Consider the following 22858-nt stretch of genomic DNA (forward strand, 5'->3'; position numbering starts at 1 on the left):
CAGGGTATTTAAGTTATCCTGTTTGTTATGGAAAATAAATATACTCTACATACAAATCTCTGAGCCACAATCATAACATCTGAACAGGCAATTTCTGAGGTAACAGCAGAAACATTTTTTTTATCAGGGATCTTATGTTTAAAAAACCTATATGATAGGTAGTGGGCTGTTTTAGGGAATTTTTGATCAAATTATCCGTAGTAGCAATATTAATAATGTTGTGTTTATTCTGCGTAGTGCACTTAAAATAATTATGACCATATCTAGGAATTGATATGATAGGAATTTTACGATTGTTTGCCTGGTGCTTTGATAAACTGAACGCATCATATACATGGTACTATTTGTGATGTTATGAGCCAGGGAAAAAAAGAACTACCCTACCCAGCATGCAACAGGAGTGACGAGCATGCGCGGTAGCCCGGTATAGGTTGTGTCGCCATGACTGCAACTTGTATGTTGTGATATGCACGCTCTGAAAGTAAACGTTAAGAACTCAGCCAACACTCCTCGTCTGCATGATTCATAAATAGACAGACAACACATATACTCCGCTGCTTCACAGGCCGCTGGATGTAGCCGGCAAAGTATTCCCATGCTAGCTAGCCGGTCTAGCAAGCACGCGTCATTCAGTCCAAAACGGCCCGATCTATCCACATTCAGAATTGTCTGGCGGTCGTAAGTGATCCCGGAGTGACCACGCTGTAAGCCAGCCATGAAATTTGCAGAATTGTCCGGTATTTTTGCCAAATGTTCCATCTTTACCAAGAGCCCCTCGAAGCCGAAGCCCGTCCAGGTGCCGCCATCTTGTTAAGAAAAGGCGTTAACAAAATAAAAGCATGTAAACAACATACGCAAATGTGCGATAAAATAATTGTCGGCGTTAATAGATTGATGAGTTAACGCGTAATTAACGCATTAATTTGCCCACTCCCAATATATATATATGTATATATATACGTATATATATACACATATATATATCCACACATATACATATATATACACACACATATACATATATATATACACACACACATATGCATATCCATATATATACACACATATACATTTCCACATATATATATGTGTATATATATATATATATATATACACATATACATATATATATACACATATAAATATATATACACACATACATTTACATATATACTCACATATACATTTATATATATATATATATATATATATATATATATATACACACACACACACACACACACATATGTATGTATTGTATGACGTATCAGTAAATTATTTAGTTGTGTTCAGAACTGCAGCCAGGTTTCAAAAGAGAAGACAATAAAACTACATGGACAGAGTTTTTCTTCTTTACGATTAATTTTTAACTACTGTAAAACGCCTATTTAAAGCACAAGCAAATATGGGGCAGATGTCACCATGGAAACTCATTTAAAAGGCCCAACCTGAATGCTATCTGGTGTTCCAGGATCCATAAAGAGAGAGCCTCTGGAGTCCTCCCTCCTCACATGGCCGTTAAGGGCGGGCGGGCCTGCATGCAACAACATGTCAATCATGTGTTTGTTCCTGTTAACACAATAATCAGCTACGCCCTTCAAATAAAAATTATTATCTTTTCAACTTGTCACTTGAGTGATGTTATGGACATGATGTCTCTTTACTCACCATAATCTCGCTCTATGGTGGTGCTGATTCTCCTGCTGTCTGCAGAACTGTTTGACAAGAGGTCATCTCTCGAGCCCTGCAAGCAATAAAGTAACATTGCGTTTAAAACCCCCAAATAGAAATATGTCTCAGAATTAGGGGAGGGAAACCAGGGACTGACATTGAGATTCAGCCCGGGGCTGGAAATGTATGGCGGGGCGGACAGCTTTTTCAGGTTCTGGTAGAGGAGCTCAAACAGAGGCAGGTAGAGCAAACAGATCCTCGCCTGTTGGTTCTAAAACAAAGATAACTTGATATTAGCAGACCACCTCTGCGGTTTTCTTAAGGGCAGTGAATAAATCATTTAATTTAATAAAATATGCAATCAGCGAAATGATGATTTAAGCTATGAGTGTGATTATTGGGCTACAGGTCCATGTCACCCACCTTGAAAGCTGTGTAGCGGTTGTCCATAGCGTGTTTTATCAGCAGGTTCTTGAGGACGCTTACGGCTAGCTGTTGGACCTCAGGGCCCTGCTGCAGGGCTGCCGCCACCTCCCGGAGCAGCAGGCCAACCAAGAAGTGGTTACGGCAGTAGTCCTCAGTCAGACTGAACTCAAGACTCTGCTCTGTGATCGGGCCCAAAACAGGACGTGTCAGAACATTGTTAAGCAGTGGAGTACAATATTACTAAACAAATAACAAGGTGAAACTTTCTTTCTTTGTCACTCACATATATATATAAAATATTAGTTCCAATATAATTTTACAATAATTAGAATTTGATTTAGAAAATACTGTACCCAGATGCCAATAATATGACTCACATAATTTTTCAAAACTAACCACTACTGTGAATTGACCTACATGGTTAAAATATTGTTAATGTACTAAAGAAAGAACAACAGTACAGTTTCATTATATATTTCCTCATGCAGGAAATGTGTAATTGTATATGTTTGCACTGTAAGCATAATTCAGCAGTGGTCAAAGAGAAGCGACCGTGTGCAATGCCACCATGTGTTAACATCAAAATAGGCAGTGCATCCTGGGAAGTACCCACAAACAATCATTATCTCTAATGATTGTGCAAGAGACAGGTGAAGAAAAATGATTAATTTAATTACTCATCGAGAGAGTCAGTTCCCACAGAAGCAATGCTCCTCTAGTCAGCAACACGCAAGCATTAACTTGAGCAATAGCATCGTGCACCGGGCGAGTGGTAGTTAATGGACGGGCGGCGGTAGAGTGCAGGGCACTGGTAGAGACGGACGGTATTGTGAGTGTCACCTACCTACAGGACCAAAAAGCTCCGTCGCATACAGAATAAAATCTGACCACAAGCAAAAAGGGAGAGGGGTACAAATAAAGTAATTGGGGGTGAAACAATCCATGCAACATTTAAATAAAATGTGAACATTACAATTGTGACTACAGGCTGGCTGAATCATGTGAGCTACATATAGAATAAAATGCAGATTCATACAAAAATGTTTTTTGCAATGGACTGTACACACATTCCCAATGAGGTGGCCAGTAGAACTGTTAAGAAGGGATCAGTGTGTGGGATGCAGGTGAAAAAGAGAGGAGACGGAGGTGCTGTGGGCACTAAATAAACCGGTAAGCGTGTTTAGAGTCCTTCATACCTTGCACCCTCTGCAGCTTGGTGCGCCCAAAGGCCATAGGCAGGTTGAGGGGGATGAAGTGCTCGTGGTTGCACACCGCCATCAGAAAGTCAAACTTCATTTCGGTCAGCACCTGTGGTTGACATGTACGCATGAGCACGCTCTCAGAAACTAAACCAATCTGTCTTTGCACACCTTTGGGTCTTTGAGAGTAAAGTGGCACATGTAGTGGTTGACCAGAGTAAATGCAAACCCTCTGTTCATGAAGGTCAGACACCTCTGAGGAGGGAGGAGAAATAACATAAGTGAAGCTGCAAGGTGTTTCCACGTGGAGTTTGTGTGTACACCTTGATGAAATTGGCCAAGCTCAGGTTGACACAGCGTGCTTCCTCAGGAATTTCCATGTGGCGAATGGTGATATGAGGCATGATGGACAGCACCAGGGACTGCAGAGCTTGGTAGAATGTGTCTGTGAAGCGCTGGGCCCGCGGCATCTGGGATGAGATTGGTAGAGACCATGTCAACCGTTTAAATGCACAAATGACGTGCAACTGACTATATTCAGAGGTTTTAAACACCAACCTTTATGCGGTTGTCCTCTTGTAGATACTGGGCCATGGATTTGGCCATTGTTTCGAAGAAGAACCATGAGTACTGAAGAAAAATAAAAGCAATTTTGATCATTTCCCCATTAAAATGTTAAAACATTTAACTGGAAAAGATATCAAAAGGTAAGAATACCTACGTTTTAATTAAAACTGAGAAAAAAAGATTTAAAAAAAGTCAGAAGATCGAGGCTTCAAATTTCTGTTGAGGCAACTCTTTGTGGATGTGGGATGGTTTTGCTGTGCATGCTTGGGATTTTTACTACTTCAAGCAGGTTAGGTTAAACGGATAACCTAAATCAGACCTGGGAAATTATTTTGACTTGTGACCAGATTGATAGAAAACAAATGCATCTGGGGACCAGAGTGTGTGTGTGTGTGTGTGTATATTGATATACACTAATGCAAAAACTAACAGAAAAATATCTAAATAGAATGCTAAAAAATAAAATGCCTTGCGGCAGACCACCTCAAAAAACTGAATGGAATTTTAGTTTTTTAATTAGACACCCAGAATGTACACTAAAATAAAAAAATGTGGGATTTTAAATATTAATGTACAACAAAACACTGGATATTAAGAATGTAAGAACATCCCTCCTGTTTACCTTCTCAGACCACCTTCTTGATCCTTTACAATCAAGCAAAAACGCAAAAACATGGCGAAACATAAACACATAGGGTAAAAAAAACACCCACAATAAAATATATCCCTTTATGCTTTGCTGTAAAAATATGCTTCCGCAACTGTCCCTTGTTGTTCTGTAAAAAACTGTTTCGTGCCTCGACTACATGGAGATGCTGTGACTTGGCATATCGAAATAACCCATATGTCACTCAAACGCATGTACCCTGTGATTGACTGTGACAAGTCTAGGGTGGGGCAGCACAGTGAAAGAGGGGTTAGTGCGTCTGCCTCACAATATGAAGTTCCTGAGTAGTCCTGGGTTCAATCCCGGGCTCGGGATCATTCTGTGTGGAGTTTGCATGTCCTCCCCGTGAATGCGTGGGTTCCGACCGGGTACTCCGGCTCCCTTCCACTTCCAAAGACATGCACCTGGGGATAGGTTGATTGGCAACACTAAATCGGCCCTAGTGTGTGAACGTGAGTGTGAATGTTGTCTTGTCTATCTGTGTTGGCTCTGCAATGAGGGGGCGACTTGTCCAGGGTGTACCCGCCTTCCGCCCGATTGTAGCTGAGATAGGCACCAGCGCCCCCCGCGACCCCAAAGGGAATAAGCGGTAGAAATGGATGGATGGATGGAAGTCTAGGGTGTACCCAGCCTCTCACACTTAAATCAGATCGAATAAGCACCAGATTACTGGGCAAGTGTGCCACCCACTGTTTACTATTAGTACAACAACAATCACCTTTAGCAGCTTGTTGCTGGTGTTGAAATCTGCCGTCTGCTTAAGAATGGACGTGACCGCCGTAGCCAGCACCTCATGAGTGTACGCAGTTTTTCCAGGTATAAGCTTGGTTGACACAAACACGTACTGAGAAGAGAGAGAGAAAAAATATTTAATGGGCATTTATTGTTTGTGGGACGCAGAAGCAGGTGAGAAGCCAAATACCTTGACAAAAGAACGCAGGTAGTTTTCTAGCCCTTCCTCGTGACATCTAGAGACTACATGTATGACAACGCTGCAGAGACACAGAAGGCCATCATCACGATCAAATGCAAATATAATACACACAAATGATCAACTGACTGACCGAAGAGAGTTGACCGCAATCTGCTGGGCTTCCTTGGTGGCTGCTGATAGCACATCAAACAGCTGCATCAGCACCACAGGCAAAAAGTTGATCATGACGTGTGTCTCCATGGCGTGCAGGCACTAAGGGTGAAAGGATGATTTCAACTATAAGAAGCTAGTGTATATTAATTTTTAATCCATAATGATTCCCAAATCATCTTACCTTAAGGTATTTGATTAGCTCTGCCTGGTTGCTTTCCGGTGTGGTCCTCATGAGCTGACAATGCAAAAAGAACTTGTGGAGATGTAGGTCCTATGGAGGAACCAAAATAAATAAAATTTTCCCTGTGTTGCCAAGTAAATAGGTAAATCTGAACTGATGGTGTCACCTGAGCATATATTGTTGATGCAACACGACTTCTCATTTTGAACAGTGGCTTTACATTTTCAACCCACTTGATATCCGGCTGCAACAAGAACACCAAAAGTGTCATTTTTCGTCATATTTTGCTCACACGCTGCTTATGAAACATGCTACAGTATCCCGAAGTGTTGTGCAAAAGTGACTTTTTATGGGCAACAAAAGGTGAGAACTATCTATCATCATCCATCATCACTTGTTTGCCCCACTTTCAAGAGAAAGAGATGCTCAAACGTTGCTTTTAAAGTTGTTTCTTTCCATGAAGTCATGAGGAAAGAACTTCCCTCCTCATGGACATGATACCTTTGATTCGCCCCTAGCTAGATGAGCCCACCAAAAGCCTGATATACGAACATGTGCTAAACAAAAAGTGTGAAGTAAAAAACAGTGTCTGTTACTAATGGGTGTGTTGCGTGTGATCTACTAAGACTGCATGTACAATTGATAACAAGTGGTGCAGACAGATATATCTAAATAAGGTTTTTGTGTGTACTATGCGGCTAGCACTACGGAAACACTCATCTACTGCAAATTCATGTTATCATGCTCTCCAACTTGTACTGTTTTGCAATGTTGTTGAACAAACATCACACATCTTTTATCTGTTCTATCTTTTTTGCAAAATAGCATCGCAATCTATACAAGAAATAATTTTTAGCAAGCTAATGGTGCGCTCTTTAGGGAGGCGCACAGCATAGCTTCGCATTCATGCATCTGGAATTAACTAAACGCAAGAAAATTCATATTGCAAGACATTTTTTAATGTTGGAAATATATAAAAATATTTCTTAAATTAAAAAACTAACAGCATTAAAAAACACCAGAAGACATTAAAACGCATCCAATATATATATTTTTTAATCAGCCCCTTTAAGGAGAAATGTACTTTTTTGGAATTCTGCCTGTCATTCACAATCCTTATACAGTATAAGACAAGCACACATCATATGTTTTATTTTTTTATGCATTCATTTTATGCAAATAGTAAATACATGAGAGTAAAAGTCCGCTTACAAAAGAGTCCAAGAGAATCGCTCTATACTGCCTATAAAGCACTCAAAAAATATGTGGTCTTGTCTCACATAGGGATTGTGAATGATAGGCAGAATTCCGAAAAAGTGTACTTCCCCTATAAGTCATCCAGCAGCTACAGTATATAATTGTAAAATGATATTGCTGAATAGATTTTTTATTTCCGACAGTTCAAATATGTTGACTTGCACATGTAGGACAAAGTATTTTCTGTCCAGTTGTCTTTGCAGTGCGATTGCCTCCTTTCCCACAGCCATTTGTGCGTACCTATGACTAAATAAAGATGTAAAATAGCACCTGCAGGATGGTTTTAGTTTTAATAAATCACATTTCACCTTCTGCATCATTATATTTGCATCTCCTCCTCGCAGTATTCTGGGCATATATTCCTGTTTTTCATCAAGACAGAAACGCTAAATTGATTGCGCTCCCTATTTTCCTCCCTTACATGATGATATGAAAGTATGTGATAATAACAAATATTATCAAGTCTTACGTCAGGCTAATTATAAAAATTAATAGTCATCAAATAAACTACAAAAACTGTTAAAAACATTTTTTAAAGTGCAAATGAATATACTGTGTCACCACATAAGGCATAATTTCTGCACTTAAGAAATGTTCAAATGTTTGAAATAAACTCAAACTCAATGTTCTTAGCTCATAAGTTCTTCCGTTTGCTTGATATTGTCAATACTACCACAAGTGGTGGAAAATGATATTACAACTGAGTATTGCTGCCGCCAACAAGGACCACAGCTGAGAAATAGATATTTTTTGACAGCCCTCTAGGGAGCGCTTGCGGACCATTAATGGGCCCAGGCACTATGGCTAAAAAAATCTTGGCCTATGCAATATTTGGAATATATTACATATGGCAAGTCCATATTACAGTGTAAATGTAAAAAAGTAATAACATGCACAACAGCCACACATTCTGTCAGCAAAAGGTGGACACACAAAGCTTATTAGCATTAAAGTTACAGATAAAAAATTGGCGCTTTTCCCGCAAGGCTTACAAAAAGCACATTTAAGCTGTCTGAAGTCTAGCATGAAAAGATTTTGCAGAACAAATTTTGAATACATTATTGAGGGACCTCTGACATTTGTTGACCAAAACTCTAACATTAAGTTAGGTACCTTTTTGGTGTCCTGACAGAGGTATCCAGGAGGCAGGGTTGCAGCTACAGGTAGCTGGAGCTCTGTTGACTGCATTCTGCCATCTTTCAGCAGAGTCAACCACGAGTAGCCAACTGGCACCATACACAAGAAACAGAAAGGTAAAACATCATACATACAGTAAAGCTTCCACTCTTTGCATGTGTTGAAACACTATTATAGAATAGATACCTAGAGTCTCGACACCCTCCCTCTTCTTGCTGCTAGCTTTGGTGCTTGACTCGCAGCTGATGTGGTAAAAGCTAAAGAGGATGTGGTGCTTCTCGTGCAAGTGGACCGGCAACTCCATTTTAACCTGCGCAGAAAATCTTGTTGTGAGCTGTGTTATCTGTCCTTTGCATTCACGTGTCTCCACTCATTCATTAGACGCACATGATGCAGTGCACATATTATCCACATGAGGATAGCTCCAACCTGGGCATGTAGTTGCAGGATCTCACACAATTTATTTTTTTTCTCCCAAAAATATAAAACAGAATGTGCTGGATATAGAAAATGACTACACAACTAATAAGTAAGTCCTCCATGAGAATGTTAGTCAAAAACCGCACATCACGTCTCTGACTCATTCATGAATGATTTTCATGTTTTTCTTCCAAATTGAAGCATTTGAATTGTGTGCATGTTAGTGTACTAAAGGTGTGTGTGTGTGGGGGGGGGGGAGATTTCTTAAGATTCTAATCCATTTACTTTGGGGGCCATATTGACCCCCTCAGCTTTGCCATTAATTGGATTATTTCAGTGAAGAGAGAAAACCTTCATATGTATTTCTCATACACTGGCTTAAAAAAAAAAAAAACATTTTGGAGGGATTGAGCAGCTCACCTCATCATAGAATTCTGGACTCTGGTTGTGGTGCAGGACGGTGGCATAGGCGCTGCTGGTAAAGAGGGAGTCTCCTGGTTTGCCGTAGATGAACTGAAATACAAAAATTCATTAAAACGTTTTGCATAAATTCAGTTTTTTTTTCTTCGCTGACTGATCTGTAGGAATGATAATAACATAACAGTTGAGTGAAACTGACGGATTAGAGCAGTCTGCTTTTTTTTCCCTTTTAAGGATGTGCAGGAGGTGATGTAGTGGGTGGGGTGTGAGGGAATTAGATTAGATGTCTTTGATTGCAAATGGCTGAGTCGTACCATCATAGAAAAACAGCAGAGCCAAGGGCAAAAGACAGGGGCACTAAGATGGGAACCTTGATTGCATGGTTTTGGCATGAGGGTGAGGGTGTGGCTACAGGTGCCGCTTTATATCTTATTTAACAGTGTTCATACTAGCATTGTGCCTCTAAAGCTAAAAAAATATAAAATGTAAAGGATCATGTATGGCTGATGAAAGCAAGAAGTGCAGTGTCTCCTATCAGATCAACGCATGCATAAAATTATATCAAAAGCACAAACTTAAGGCAGCTCTATAAAAAAAGAGCCTCCTATTTTTAAGAGAAGAAAAGCAACCCAGGCACAAACACTGAGCGTACATTTTTCCTTCCTATAGCAGCAGCCATTATAACCGATGTTGCTTCTTCCTCTTCTTCCTGGCCACCAAAAGTGCATTTTTTTTAGTATCAACAGAGAACATGCATGAAACATATGCGAAAACAAACTTGCTGGAGCATGCATATCTTTTCACTGTCGCCATCAACTCAAAATCCCAATGAAAGGGGAAAATAAAGATTTGGAGAGCACCCGTATTTTAGGCTGCATGGTTCAGTACTTTGGTCCGAAACACAAAAGAAAAAAGATTCTTGGTCAGCAATTTGGTAGAATCCTCACTGGTATTTTTGGTATGGGACCAAAGGCTGCACAGTAAAGAACAGACAGAAAGGAAGGACTTAAATGGACAGCTAACCTAAAATCAGAAGGTGACAGCACATAAGATAAATGTTCTTTTTCCTGGTGTGTAAGTAAACGTAGAAGAGATGTGCTGCCTCGTTTGATGTCATAACTTTTTACAGTGTGTATAGTTTGAGTTTAATCATGTGACTACCAGGCTACGTTTGATTGGTGAAATGGAGTCAAACATTACTAGTGCTTATGCTGGATTGGTGAAACAGTGTCACATGACGTGCCCTCTGGAAGAAGTCTCTCTAACGAACCAAATGTGTGTTTTCAAGCAGTAACCGATAGATTGTAAACAAATATAATAATGATGTAAATAAATGTGGTGATCGAAATGATAGACAATGTTAACAAAATAAGAGTAAAAAGTATGTTGCATTAAAATTACTCTGAAAAGCCCAATGTGTCCAAAAGAGTAAATGTAGCATGTTAGTATACCCACCTTTGCCTAAAATATTTCAAACTAAAAATGCCAACTGTTGGGGTATTTCTGTATCGTGCATAGCAACCGCAACAGAGTTCACTTGCAAGCGGACCGAGAGCCATCTCTAAAGTGTTCTCGATTAGCTTGGTTGGTGAAGGGTTGTGGTGATTGCTTTCAAACTTTCCCAAACAAACGGTACTCACAGAGAAATCGCACCAGACTTCCTTTTAACATGCGCACCGTCTAAAAAAACTTGTCTTCTGTTATATCTAACCTTTAAAGGTGTTGCATTTTCTTCATCAGAATCCCGAAACTGTATGCAGACGGCAATGTTTCTTGCCTACCACAGAGGAAAAAAAGCAACATTAACTAAGACATATTCTTCAGCTCTCCAGAACAGCTCCATTGTGAGATACGCACACCTTGGTGAAGCTCTTCTGGTTGTCATATTTGAGTTGCAGAGGGTAGATGTAGAGCTGGTTCTTGTACGTGGTAAAGGGGTAGTTGTACTTGGCCTCCTCGGGGAGAAACTCCTCCACTTCCACAGACACACGCTCACAGCTTTCCTCAAAGGGTTTTACAGGAATGTAAGAGGAGGTCACCGTGTCTGGGAAGCAAAATACAGTCCAGTACATGGGTTAGTTTTTTAGTTCGGTTGTGTTCACATTTGCCATGTATTCGGTTAAAAACACTGGGGCGCTTGCTCTGCTAGAAATTTTCATTTGGTCAAGTGCAAACAAAACTTCGGTCCGGAGCAGTCCACTTGAACTCAAATGAAAACGCTACACTGACTAAAGACATCATGAGTGTTAAAGTGTCAGCATCCATCATGCTTAATTACAAATACGCAAAAAAAAATACATTACTAGAGCTGTCTCGCTGCTCTCTCCCTCCTAAATAGCTTTTGTTGACATTAAAGCCAGCAAAGAAAAGCAGAAAATAAAATTTACCTACCGATTCAGACAACATTTTGGTTTGGAATACTTGAATGCCATGTAATACGTCAGAAAACCTGCTCCATTGAGTACATACCTTATTCTTATGGGTTTTACTGTGCTCGTGACAAAAAGAGCAGTGGGAGTTCTATGCCAACGGCACCAAAATGCCCACCGAGTAACTTTTTTTTGGTGTGAAGGAGCCCTTGACGAATGCATAATGCTCTTTCTTTTCTTCCCCATGTGATTTTAGGTATTCTTATACAGTGGAAGCTCGATTTACGAAATCCCTCATTGTATAAACCTTTCAATTTACAGTTTACAAGTTATGCATCCATCTAGTGTGGATGGGCTGATCGCTCTCCGGTGCTCATTCCATCAGCACAGTGCTACTTTCAGCTACTGTGCTACTTTGTGTTCTGTTTAAGTATGTTTTTAGCCTTTTTACAACATTTTTCTAGTGCTGCCAACTCAGTAACAGTCCAAAGAAAGCAACGGACAAGCTATGTGTGTATCCACAGTGTGGTCGACACTACCTTGCTTAAATCCCCCACCCGTCTACTGAAATGTTTTTACCTTATTTTTTTTGACTTTTTATATGCTTTGCAAACACATAATTTCCCCATTGTGGGATGAATAAAGTCTATCCTATCCTATATAAAGTGACAAGGTGAAGAGGATGTTATTCTTCATGCCTAATCAATGTAGTGATTTGGCTGTAAAAGTTTAACATTTTTGTGATTTCAAGTGTGATTGTGAGTGCACTGCAGGGCTAGTAACAGTGTGTGTGTGTGTGTGTGTGTGTGTGTGTGTGTGTGTGTGTGTGCGTGTGTGCATGCGTGTGTGTATACGGCAGCAAATGAGGACAGTTTAGTTGTTTTTTTTGCCTTATTTATTAAATATAAAGTTGAGCAATCACCCTTTTGTTATGCTTGATTGGTATACACTGTGCTGTATAGTACTTTGTATTGTGTTCAACGTGTACAAGCTTTTAGTGAAATATGTACTTTGGTTGTGGCTGGAACCCATTATTTATGTTGACATTGTTTCTTACGGAGAAGTTTGCTACATTTCTATTTATGAACCCAGTTCAAGAACAATTTCTGTCCATAAATAAAGGTTTCACTGTATCTTGACTGTCATTGAATTCCAGCAGTGTTTTGGGCATTCCCAAAAAAGACTTGATTAGAAAGTACTCTCTTTAGTTGAGCTGAGCTTGGTGTGAAAAGTTTCTTCAAAACGTGACCAACAGATCAGAGCCAAACTTGGCACTGCTCAATTGCTGGGTCTCATATCTCCACATAATGATGGATGGATGCAAAGTTTTGGTGTTTAGGCCTCACACAATTTAACAATGCTAGTTTGCAAATATAATGTCCATCCATCCATTTTGTTTTGTTTGTTCCTTTCGGGGTCGCGGGGTGGAGCCTATCTCGGCTGCATTCGGGCGGGAGGCGGGTTACACCTTGGACAGGTCACCACCTCATCACAGGGGCAACACAGATAGAAAGACAACATTCACATTCACATTCACACACTAGGGCCAATTTAATGTTACAAGTCAACCTATACCCAGGTGCATGTCTTTGGATAATCTAAATGTCTTATTTTTAATTGCAGTACACAACTTCTCTACGCGTACTACTGATGTATCGGTAAACCCAACAAAACAGATTGTTAGATTGCTTTGCAGCATTCCGGGCATAGGTGTGACCACCTCTGCAGACTTGAATGGGGTGTCTTATCTGTTTCAGATAAGCCCGTGCATGGCACAGCAAGACCTGCTGTAAAATAGCTAGAGTAAAAGAGCCTAAGAAAAAAAGGGGGGGTGTTTAGAAATGTTTACATACTTGAGAAGTCGGGCGGGACACACTCAATAGTGACATTCAGCTGTCCAGGGATGGTCTGAATCTTGCTCTTCTCGGGTCTGATTCAAGACAAACATTTATTTAAGGCACATTTTGAGGCATAAATCTGCAAGAGCACTGTAATAGCAGGGCAATGTCAAAGACTCACTTCCTGATGTCAGCTAGGAGCTTGATGATGTCGTCCGTGGAGATTTTGCTGCTGTCCTGACGGTAGAGGGGAGAAAACTTGCCGTCCATGTCAAGGCTTCCCTGAGCATCTTTGAACACCTGCCTGCATGGTGACAAATGAGGAAACGTTTGGGACTCCTTTTGCATTATTCCTGGCACATTGTTGCTGTCTTACTTAGCAGCCCAAGCAAAAGGCATCCTGTACTGGCCCAGGCGCTGGCACGTCTGTTTGGCCGCCTTGAGGACCTTCTGAGCGGTCTGGGTGAAAATGCAGAAAGCCAGTCAGTCGGAAGCATGATGTTTAGTTATCTTTGACAGGGAGACAAGCAAAAACCTTGTTGATGTCAGAGGTCTTCATGTACGGCTCAGCACAGTGGGTGATGCCATTCTGCAACACCTTCTCCACACGAGCCACCAGAAAGATATCAGCATGCGGGTTGGTGACCGAAAAGATAGCCTGGGACAAAAAAAAAACATATTACATATTTTTGTGATCCCTTATCTATTGTTTTGCAATAAGGGATCACAGTAAAGCATATACCTGTGTAGGAAAGTGCAGCAGAGCCTCAGACACCCTTTGAAGAAAAGGCAGACCGTTCGACTTCCCGGCGTCCCCGCTCATTAAAGCCCGGCCTCCACCACCACCACTACCCCCACCTCCTTCTACCCCTCCTCCCTCAGAGTCTGAACAAGGCGAGAGTTGACCCGAGGTGTCGGTCAGCATCTCCCTCACGCAGGGCGGGTTGAGGTCGACGTGGAAGTCCGCAGAGAGCTTACAGTTTTTAGAGATGTCAAAAAGTGCCAGGCTGATGAAGAACGGCTCCACCTAGAACCAGGATTTGGTCTTATTAATCACATTTCTATGATTGTTATAAGAATGCTACATTTTAGACATCTTATACAAACAAAACACTTCAATGCTATTGTATACATTTTCTGCAATTAGTACTTTTTAACTATCCTCTTTGAGCTACATAAAACAACTATTGGTATTATTCTTTTTTAGATGTGACCTTTAAATAACAACCTATAGCCATTATTTAGACTGTAGTGTTTAGACAAGCAAAACATATCCAATATGTGTCACATGAGGGCAAAACAAATCTGACTTAGTGTGCAGTGTAAATGGGGCCATCGTTGCTCGCTTGTAGCTCAACCAGCAGGACAGCAAACAAATATTAAGTGACATCTTACATTTGTGAGCACGCTCTCGCCCTTCTCACTGACGCAGCCCTGCAGACTAAAGGTCAGGTCGTGGCAACTGACCACGATGCGACGACCGAAGCGCTCCTCAAACGGCTTCACGTCTGGCTCGATGCCCGAAAAGTCCAGTCTCTGGGGGAAAGAGGAGTGAGAGTGGAGTTTAAAGAGTGATGCTGTCAATACATGAATAATTAACGGCACAAGCCAGCGGTGGAAGGTGCATCTCCCCTACCTGCGTCTCAGGGTCCAGAGAGAAAAGCTTCTGTCTGCCTTCGTTCCGGTTGATCTTATTGAGCTGGTCTGTCTCCCTGGCATACTGAGCACATAAATAGTGTCAAAGGTCAGGTTTTGGGGGCTTTATTTTTCGTGGTTGTGATTTTCCAGCCTTTTTCACATTTTGCATACACGGTGAGAAGAGCTTCAAACAACTACAACCCTCAGGTCAAAGCAAATCCCCTCCCTACACTCCTTATTTTGTAGTCTATCGGGGCTTGTCTTTGATCAGGGGAGTACAAAGTATAGTTTGAGTGGCCCAAGGCAAACACGGTGCACAGAAGGCTTTGTTGAAAGTTAATAGACAATAGGTCTCTACAGACTGAAATGAAATACCTAGATTACATATTTTCACTTTTTGTAGGTCATTATACCTTTGTCCATGTCAACAAAATGCCATTAAAAGTTTAATTTTACACCAGTACCTTTGTGAGCTCAGGTTGTAGGTTCCTGCCCAGACCTTCCAGCAGGCTCTCACTTTTCCCTTGGCCAGTGATGTCATCGTCTGATTGGACGGCACCATCAGTAGGGCATCAATAAAGATAGCATTATTTGTTTTTGCTCGTTCCTCTCACCCAAAGAGCCATCCAGGGACTCTGGCCCATTCCTCCTTTCCTGGCAGGCCTCACTGCTGCTCTGCAGGGCCTGTTTGAGTGTGGCCACCCAATCCTCCATCTCAATTTCGCTGTCAGCAGCCAGGAAGTGGCTGTAGCGGTCTTGCATCTTCAGCTCAAAACCGTTACGCCGCATTTTGGGGCTCTTAAAAGAGGGGAGGACATTTCATACTTTTATTGGCAGAAAGGGAACTTTAGAAGAACACTACGGTTTGGTACAGTACAATCAGTGGTTCTCAAATGGAGGTACTAGTAGGCATATTGCTTGCGGTACATGAAGGCATGTAGAGTGTTAAAAATAGGTATTTGTATTTAAAAATACACGTTTATATTAATCTCAAAAGTGAGCAGTAGTTTATGTGCACAAAATAGTCTATTCATTAAGATCTGAGTTATTTTATGTGCATTTATATTTCCAAATGTTTCTAACAGGACCACTGCACATGAGCACTGTTTAGGACATTAATCAATCGGATAGCGAAGTGCCGTTTTCCATCTTTTTTTCAATCCATCCATCCATCCATTTTCTACCGCTTATTCCCTTTGGGGTCGCTAGGGGCGCTGGTGCCTATCTCAGCTACAATCTTTTTTTTTCCAAACAAAAATTAATTTCTCTTGCTAGGGGGTACCTAATTGAAAAATATATTCCTAATTATGTGTACCGGTTTTTGACACGTTACACTTTAAGTGCAACAGCCATACGTCTACTCGGTAAACATAAACAGTGCAGTCCAGCCTTTGGCTAGCAGGAGTTATGGCTGGTAATAGTGCCAAATGGAAGCAATCCCTTGAAAAAACAAAAAAACGTTTCTATCGTTAAAGTCTACTAATTGGGAACACTTAGCATTCCAAGATGAATGCAGTTTGCCGCCATTGGTCAGTAGAAAGGGGGAAGGAGGCTGCAAGCTGGAACTATTAATGCCGCACTTTAAACAGTTAGTGTTTCACTTGTCTGCATTGTTATACTTTCCAAAATATATACCTTGTATAACAACATTTATTTTTCGTTTTTGAGAATTACCTGCTAGCAGGTTAAAACATAATCCAAGCTGTTTACACAAAAGATGGAGCGGTTTTCATTTAGTTCCCTGACTGTTCCCAAGATGAACCAACCTATGACATTAAAATCAAGGTATGAACCGAACCATCATTATGGCATACCATTGCAGCTTTAGCAATAAAACAATATAGACAGATGCATACTGCAGAAATAAACTACAGGCTGTCACATTGAAGCCATTAGACAGAATGAGACTCCTCCCATTCATCTTGTGAGTAGCTTCATTAAAGAGAAAGCTTTCTGGCAGGTCAGAGCTGAGCGGAATGTGCAAACAGCTGAGCGGAATGTGCAAACCAGCAAATTCTTGGGAAAAAAAAAAGTAACTTCAAGAAATATTAAAAAGGAACATAGGAAAAAAAACTTTTTATTTATTTTTTACAGTTGGGCTTGCCAATTACATGAAAGCAAAGGGAGCTCATTGAACACAACATAATGTCTAGGGATGTATCGGTTCACCATTTTCAGAGTTCGGCATGTACTGCAGTTTTAAGGCCCCAATTCAGTCTGTTATACAGTAAGAGAAAACACTGCTTAACTTTTGTGGAAACACCTTTTATGTTTTTTATTAAACATAACCGCAAGCAGTTAGTTCTACAATAAATAAAATTGTCAAATATGTATTTATTTATTTAACAGGTAAAGTCAGGTGCTCCCAAACAGGAGGAAGAGGATTTTATTTCTCATTGTTTCAATATGTCCTGTCCAGACACAGGCAAATCATGTTGTTTAAGTAGATGCCCATACCTGCTGTACAGGTTTGCTTTACGAAAGAGACGTGTGGAATATTTTTCTTGTTGCGCTATTTGTATTTGACTTTAGTATATTGATATATTTAGTGTTTGGCGTAGCCGGGCCAGGGCAAGGGGAGATAGAAAGAAGAAAGAGAAAGAGGATTTTCAATTACTGGCTTTTCTCTGGCAGGACCAAAAGCCTCCCTACATTCCTGTACTTCCTCTGATGTTGGTAATCCCGATTACAAATACATGTACCATTACACCCCCAACGATAAGCAATTGAGGGATGATGCAGTTATATTTTCATAAAAAATGCATTTTTCCAGCACAGTCTACCTGAGTGACGTCAATGCAAGAATCCAAGTAGATAGAGCCTTTGGTTTCTTTGCAATGCTTCTCATCTTTGTAGGAATTGAGGATGTAGGAGCCATCTGGCAGCTGGGACAGGAAAAAGTACCTCCTCTTGAACACCTGCAATGGAGAAGATTGCAGTGTAGAGCTTGATTGTTTTGTGTCATTCTGTGACGGTTTGTTTGTGCCACCGAGATGACTCACCCTCATGGAGACGGAAAGGCTGCTGTTGATGTTGGCTTTCTGAAGCCACCCCTGCTTCATGATGCCGCCTCTCTGCGAGCAAAGTGACGCCGTGTCCTGTAACACACAAACACATCATGATTGCAGCGTCAGGGATGTCACAGCTGCTTCTCATCCCAAGTAATGTATTCAGTCAATTACAATGTGTGTGTGTGTGTGTGTGCGTGCGTGCGTGCCTGTGTCTGTGTGTGTGTGTGCACATGCACGTCAGCGAGAGAGACGGGCCTAATCACATTCAAGTGGTTTTCCTGTCCTTTTACATATCACCCTCTCCAACCTCTCCCTGTAATCTCATTGGTTGGCTGTTCTTCTCTATTCTTGCATTAAAGACATCACTAAAGTCTACTTTCTATTGATAGCCCTGCATTTCTCACCTATTGGTGCACGCCTCCTATAACATAGTAATGATTCACTGTCATGGGCCTATAGAGATACATACAGGGTTATACTGTATACAAAGGATTAATAGTATTTCCTATAAAGTGTCATATTATTACAGTATTTTCATCTGCTGTCAGTAAATCCCTGAACACGTTTCTGCAAATTTGGCAGACCTGGCCATTGTGCAACTGGCCATTACATTAGGTACAGTCAAACACTCTGGTGAGCTTCAATGCGACTGTAATTGTGTTTTTACATAAAATATTCTGAATCTTCCTATAAGGTGTAGGTATGTCCATTGTGCTTTTTATTTTCCCCCTTGTTTATGTGTTCCAATATTAAAAAAACATAGCTCAAGTCAGGAGGTAAAACTGCAACAATGATGCACTTTCAAGAAGCAATCGAGCCATCTGCACGGTGACAGAGTCATATTTGTTTTCCGTAGTTAAACCCTTTCTCGGCCTCGATCCATACGCATCCGGCCTGAGAGCAAGAGGGAGGAGGATCAATAGGATCTATTTATGGAACATTTATGTAGGGCTTATGGTTTTTTACTGGCCTGTCTGACGACATTGCTGGCTAGACTCAACGGGCCACTCAACAGTGGGTGTAATTCAGGGTATGCAGAACATGATGAATGAAAGGTGGTTGAAATCAAATAAGTGGATAGCCGCCATCCAATTCGAGCTAACCCTGTCTCACCTCATCTTTGGCTTCTTCATCGACCTCGAACACATGAGCAGCCAGCTTGTCCGCCTTGAGGCCTTTGCTTCAGAAAGACAAGGGAGACAAAGAGAGTTGCTCAGCAGGCATCCACAAATAATTGCTTTCTCCCGCTGTGCAGTCTGCTCAATTGTGTATCGACTATAAGTTTTGGTAGCATTAACGTACAATAATATGTAATAAAAGAGTAATCCTACATGTATTTGTAGCCAATTTATTCTACAGAACATGAGTTGAGGGACAGTAACTGTAACTGTCCATAGTCATGTCTGCGTCTACTCCGTAAACAAAACCAATGCAGGCCAGCCTTCGGCTATACTGATAGTGCTAAGAAGAAGCCAGAGCTTGAAAACCTTCTTCTGTTAAAATCTTCTGTTTGGAGATTTTAACAGAGAAAGTGGACAGTATGAAACCAGTGTGCTGGTATTGTTCAGTAATAAGGGTGTAACGATACACCATGATCACAGTTTGATACATACTGGCCACGGTTTGGTTAATTTTGGAAAGTATAAGGGATTCAAAACAAAAAGTATAAAGGAACAAATAGCTTTTGTGTAAATCGCTTTACTATTTTTAAAATATAACAAAAAATGTTAAATTAAACTGGACAGAACAAAAAACCTAAAGGGTTTGTGCAATAAAAATGCAAAAACAAATCCAATACACTGTAGGTAAAAATATGTTCAACATAAATTATTATAAGTTGGGGACAACACCCTGCTGACTTGTCTGCACTCAAGATGATCCCCTGCTGGCCCCACTCATCATCGGCGGTCACCCGTGGTTGCGTATGACTGTCCTCATTCCTGGTCCTTGTGGATCTTCAGGTGGGCGTGGAGGCCGATTCTGACCCCGATTATTCTGGGGCAATGTGGACAAGGGAATGTGGTGGGGGTGGGTTTGGGTAGGGCCTGTTTGGTGGATGCTCTCTCTTTTCTTAGTCTGCGCTTGTCTTGTGCAGCATGGCGGAAGTCGTCATTATATTGCGCGGCACCCTCACGGACAAGGTTTCTCCACATCGTCCTGTCTGTTGCCTTGACTTCCCAAGACTAAAGGTCTATGCGACACTTTGCAAGGATGGGAATGAAGATTTACAAAATCAGCTGAAAATGTTTTAATCCTAAAACACCGCTTTGCGGAAGGCCGCACAGCGGCCCCACCCGAGTGCACATGGTGCACTCGCCTGCTAAGGGGGTCTGGGGGCATGCCCCCCCAGAATTTTTTTTAAATCTATGTTAGTTTAGGATGCATTTCCTGCTATTTTGAGTCAAAATCTAACAATATTCTCCTGACCAAAATTTCACATTTATTAACATCGGGTCCGCCTTTCTTCAGGACCTCTGCTGGAATGCTGTCAGGCCAAGCAGCCTTGTTGTTCCTCATCTTCCCAATGGCATCCTGCAGCTCATCCAAGGTAGGTGGTTCTCCCATGCTTTCATATGTGGGTTGTTGTGGGAGTTGGTCAAGAGCCTCCATCTCAGGTATAGTGTCCCTGTTTAAGAGGTCCTCATAGTGTTCTTTCCACCTGTTTGAAATTGCGTCCTTGTCCTTCAGCAGCAGCAGACCATCTTTTGAGCGAAGGGGGGTTAGCCAGCGGTGGCTGGGACCATACACCGCTCTTGTAGCATCGAAGAAGCCTCTCGTGTCTCCGGAGTCAGCAAGCTGCTCGATCTCCAGAGCCTTCTTTGTCCACCACTGGTTCTTCAGTTTCCTAACTTGTGTTTGGACAGCTGCCTTCGCTTTGGCGTGGGCTACTCTTTTCACTTTGCAGTGGATGTCGTTTTGCCAAGTGATGAAAGCTTGCCACTTGTTGTCAATTAATTGCTGGATCTCAGTGTCGTTCTCATCAAACCAGTCTTGATGTCTCCGCTTTTTGAGACCAAGGATATTTTTGCAGGATTTCATTATGGCAGTCGAAAGTGTGCTCCAGTGTGTTTCCGTATCCTCTGGGTACTGTTTGGGCAACGCTGCGCTAAAGGCCTCCTGCAGCTGTTGTTGGTAGGTGGTGTCACTCAACAGCTCGATGTTAATTCTTGGCCGGCACTGTCTTTCTGCATCCATCTTTTCTGCATTAAGCGGATGGACCTGATGGAGCGAATGAGGCGGTGGTCGGTCCAGCTGTCGTTTGAACTGGTCATTTGTCCTGGTGTTTAGGACGTCGCGACGGTCTCTAGAGCGGACAATGACGTAATTAATGAGATGCCACAGTTTGGAGCGAGGGTGCATCCATGATGTTTTGAACTTGGTTTTCTGACGGAAAAGTGTGTTGGTGATGACCAGGTTGTGCTCCGAGCACTTAGTTAGCAGTAGTGTACCATTAGAGTTTGTATTTCCTACCCCTTCTTGCCCCAGCGTACCCCTCCATAGGTGGTGGTTTCGTCCCACTCTGGCATGGAAGTCTCCGAGCAGGATTAACTTGTCCTACTTGGGGACTTCAGATAGAACTTTGTCCAGGTCAGCATAAAAGGCCTCCTTAACTTCATCCTGTGCATCAAGGGTTGGTGCATAGGCACTAACGACCGTGGCCGTATGACTGCTAGCAAGCATAAGGCGTAAGGTCATTAGGCGCTCGTTTATGCGCACAGGGGGGTGGTTGATGAGACAGAAACCCAAACCGTGGATTCGTGGCTCATTTGCAGGCTTTCCTTTCCAAAATAAAGTATATCCGCCTTTTTCTTCCTTTAGCTGCCCTTCGTCGGCCAGTCGGGTCTCGGAGAGTGCTGCAATGTCGATCTGGAACTTCCTTAGCTCTCTGGAGATGATGGCAGTTCGCCTTTCAGGTCGATCGCTATCTTGGCTGTCCGTGAGGGTTTGCACGTTCCAGGCTCCAATGTGTAGTTTGTGTTTTCTTTGGTTCTGACCACGTGGTGGTGATCTCTCTGGATGCGGTATTCCAGACATGATGTTGCGAGGCAGGCTATTTTTAGGGTACCTTTTCTAACCCTCTTCCCCACTGGGGTGAGCAGAGTGGATCCTGAATAGGGCTGCTCAGTCATGGGTCCAGCTGCTGAGAAGCTCTTCTGCCTCAGTCCATGAGGTTAACAACTGAATCTAACACCCACCGCCTGTGTACCAAGTTGTGGCTAGGGACTGCCAGACTTCACTGTCCTGACCTTGTTACCACTTCCCGGTTGCCAAAGGACTTTGAAGTATCTGGGATGTAAAATGGATGGGTTCCCATTCGGGAGGACGTCTACGAGTGATGTCTTTTAACGTGGGGAGACTGATGCGCCTGCAGCCACCACACGGTCCTTGGCAGAGAGGGGCCTTGATCCAGTGGCATGGAGCCATGACGACTGGAGACCACCCTCTGTTGCAGCCTTCATCTGCCTTCAGTGCCGTTGAGACATGCATTGTCATCCTCCTCCACTTCCACTGTTGAGGTCTTTGGACCGCACTTTGTCTGGAACCTCCCCCTTGACCTTACCGCCATGGTTAAACCTACCAGGAGCAGAAGCTCCCAACGGCATCGCTCTTAGGTTCATTGGAACATGCAAGGCTCTCCACCACGACAAGGGGGCGGTCCATGGAGAACACTGGCTGGCTCCACAATGGACTAGACACTCACACTATTAACTAGATTCACTTGACCTCCATTGCACCGGTCGTCCAGGGGAAACGGGGTTTGTAGAATTGGGGAATTACCTGACAACAGTTTGACATTTGTTTCATTTTTAAAAGAATTTATATTTACACAAAAGCTAAGCAGTTTTGTGTCGCATTTTGTTCCCTTACAATACCCAAAATTAACCAAACTGTGACCTAAAAAAACAGGTACTTACCAAATCCTAATTATGGTGGACCTTGACACTCCTAGTACATAGAGTATATAATGT

General features: G+C 42.0%; 1 protein-coding gene across 3 annotated transcripts in view; it reads right to left on the reverse strand.

Annotated features, from left to right (window-relative positions):
* The window catches only part of dock11 (dedicator of cytokinesis 11), a 61538-nt gene that overhangs the window by 28852 nt on the left and 9828 nt on the right, over positions 1–22858 (reverse strand). For 2 of the 3 annotated variants that reach the window (XM_061912767.1, XM_061912764.1), the window contains exons 5-35: positions 19002–19068; positions 17880–17975; positions 17661–17795; positions 15492–15675; positions 15342–15421; positions 14876–14959; positions 14635–14775; positions 13982–14266; positions 13775–13897; positions 13616–13698; positions 13421–13543; positions 13255–13331; positions 10892–11076; positions 10744–10809; positions 9033–9125; positions 8379–8502; positions 8169–8281; positions 5965–6042; positions 5799–5888; positions 5595–5716; positions 5453–5522; positions 5249–5374; positions 3855–3926; positions 3620–3766; positions 3468–3551; positions 3294–3405; positions 2942–2980; positions 2095–2276; positions 1829–1942; positions 1669–1744; positions 1449–1534 (exon numbers count right to left, since the gene is read on the reverse strand). In XM_061912767.1, the coding sequence (XP_061768751.1) occupies positions 1449–1534; positions 1669–1744; positions 1829–1942; positions 2095–2276; positions 2942–2980; positions 3294–3405; positions 3468–3551; positions 3620–3766; positions 3855–3926; positions 5249–5374; positions 5453–5522; positions 5595–5716; positions 5799–5888; positions 5965–6042; positions 8169–8281; positions 8379–8502; positions 9033–9125; positions 10744–10809; positions 10892–11076; positions 13255–13331; positions 13421–13543; positions 13616–13698; positions 13775–13897; positions 13982–14266; positions 14635–14775; positions 14876–14959; positions 15342–15421; positions 15492–15675; positions 17661–17795; positions 17880–17975; positions 19002–19068 (3457 nt within the window). The remainder of the gene's footprint in view (positions 1–1448; positions 1535–1668; positions 1745–1828; positions 1943–2094; positions 2277–2941; positions 2981–3293; positions 3406–3467; positions 3552–3619; positions 3767–3854; positions 3927–5248; positions 5375–5452; positions 5523–5594; positions 5717–5798; positions 5889–5964; positions 6043–8168; positions 8282–8378; positions 8503–9032; positions 9126–10743; positions 10810–10891; positions 11077–13254; positions 13332–13420; positions 13544–13615; positions 13699–13774; positions 13898–13981; positions 14267–14634; positions 14776–14875; positions 14960–15341; positions 15422–15491; positions 15676–17660; positions 17796–17879; positions 17976–19001; positions 19069–22858) is intronic. The other variant, XM_061912765.1, reaches the window with a different exon arrangement.

The sequence above is a fragment of the Nerophis ophidion genome, linkage group LG10 (assembly GCF_033978795.1).
Source record: "Nerophis ophidion isolate RoL-2023_Sa linkage group LG10, RoL_Noph_v1.0, whole genome shotgun sequence".
Taxonomy (NCBI): Eukaryota; Metazoa; Chordata; class Actinopteri; order Syngnathiformes; family Syngnathidae; genus Nerophis; species Nerophis ophidion.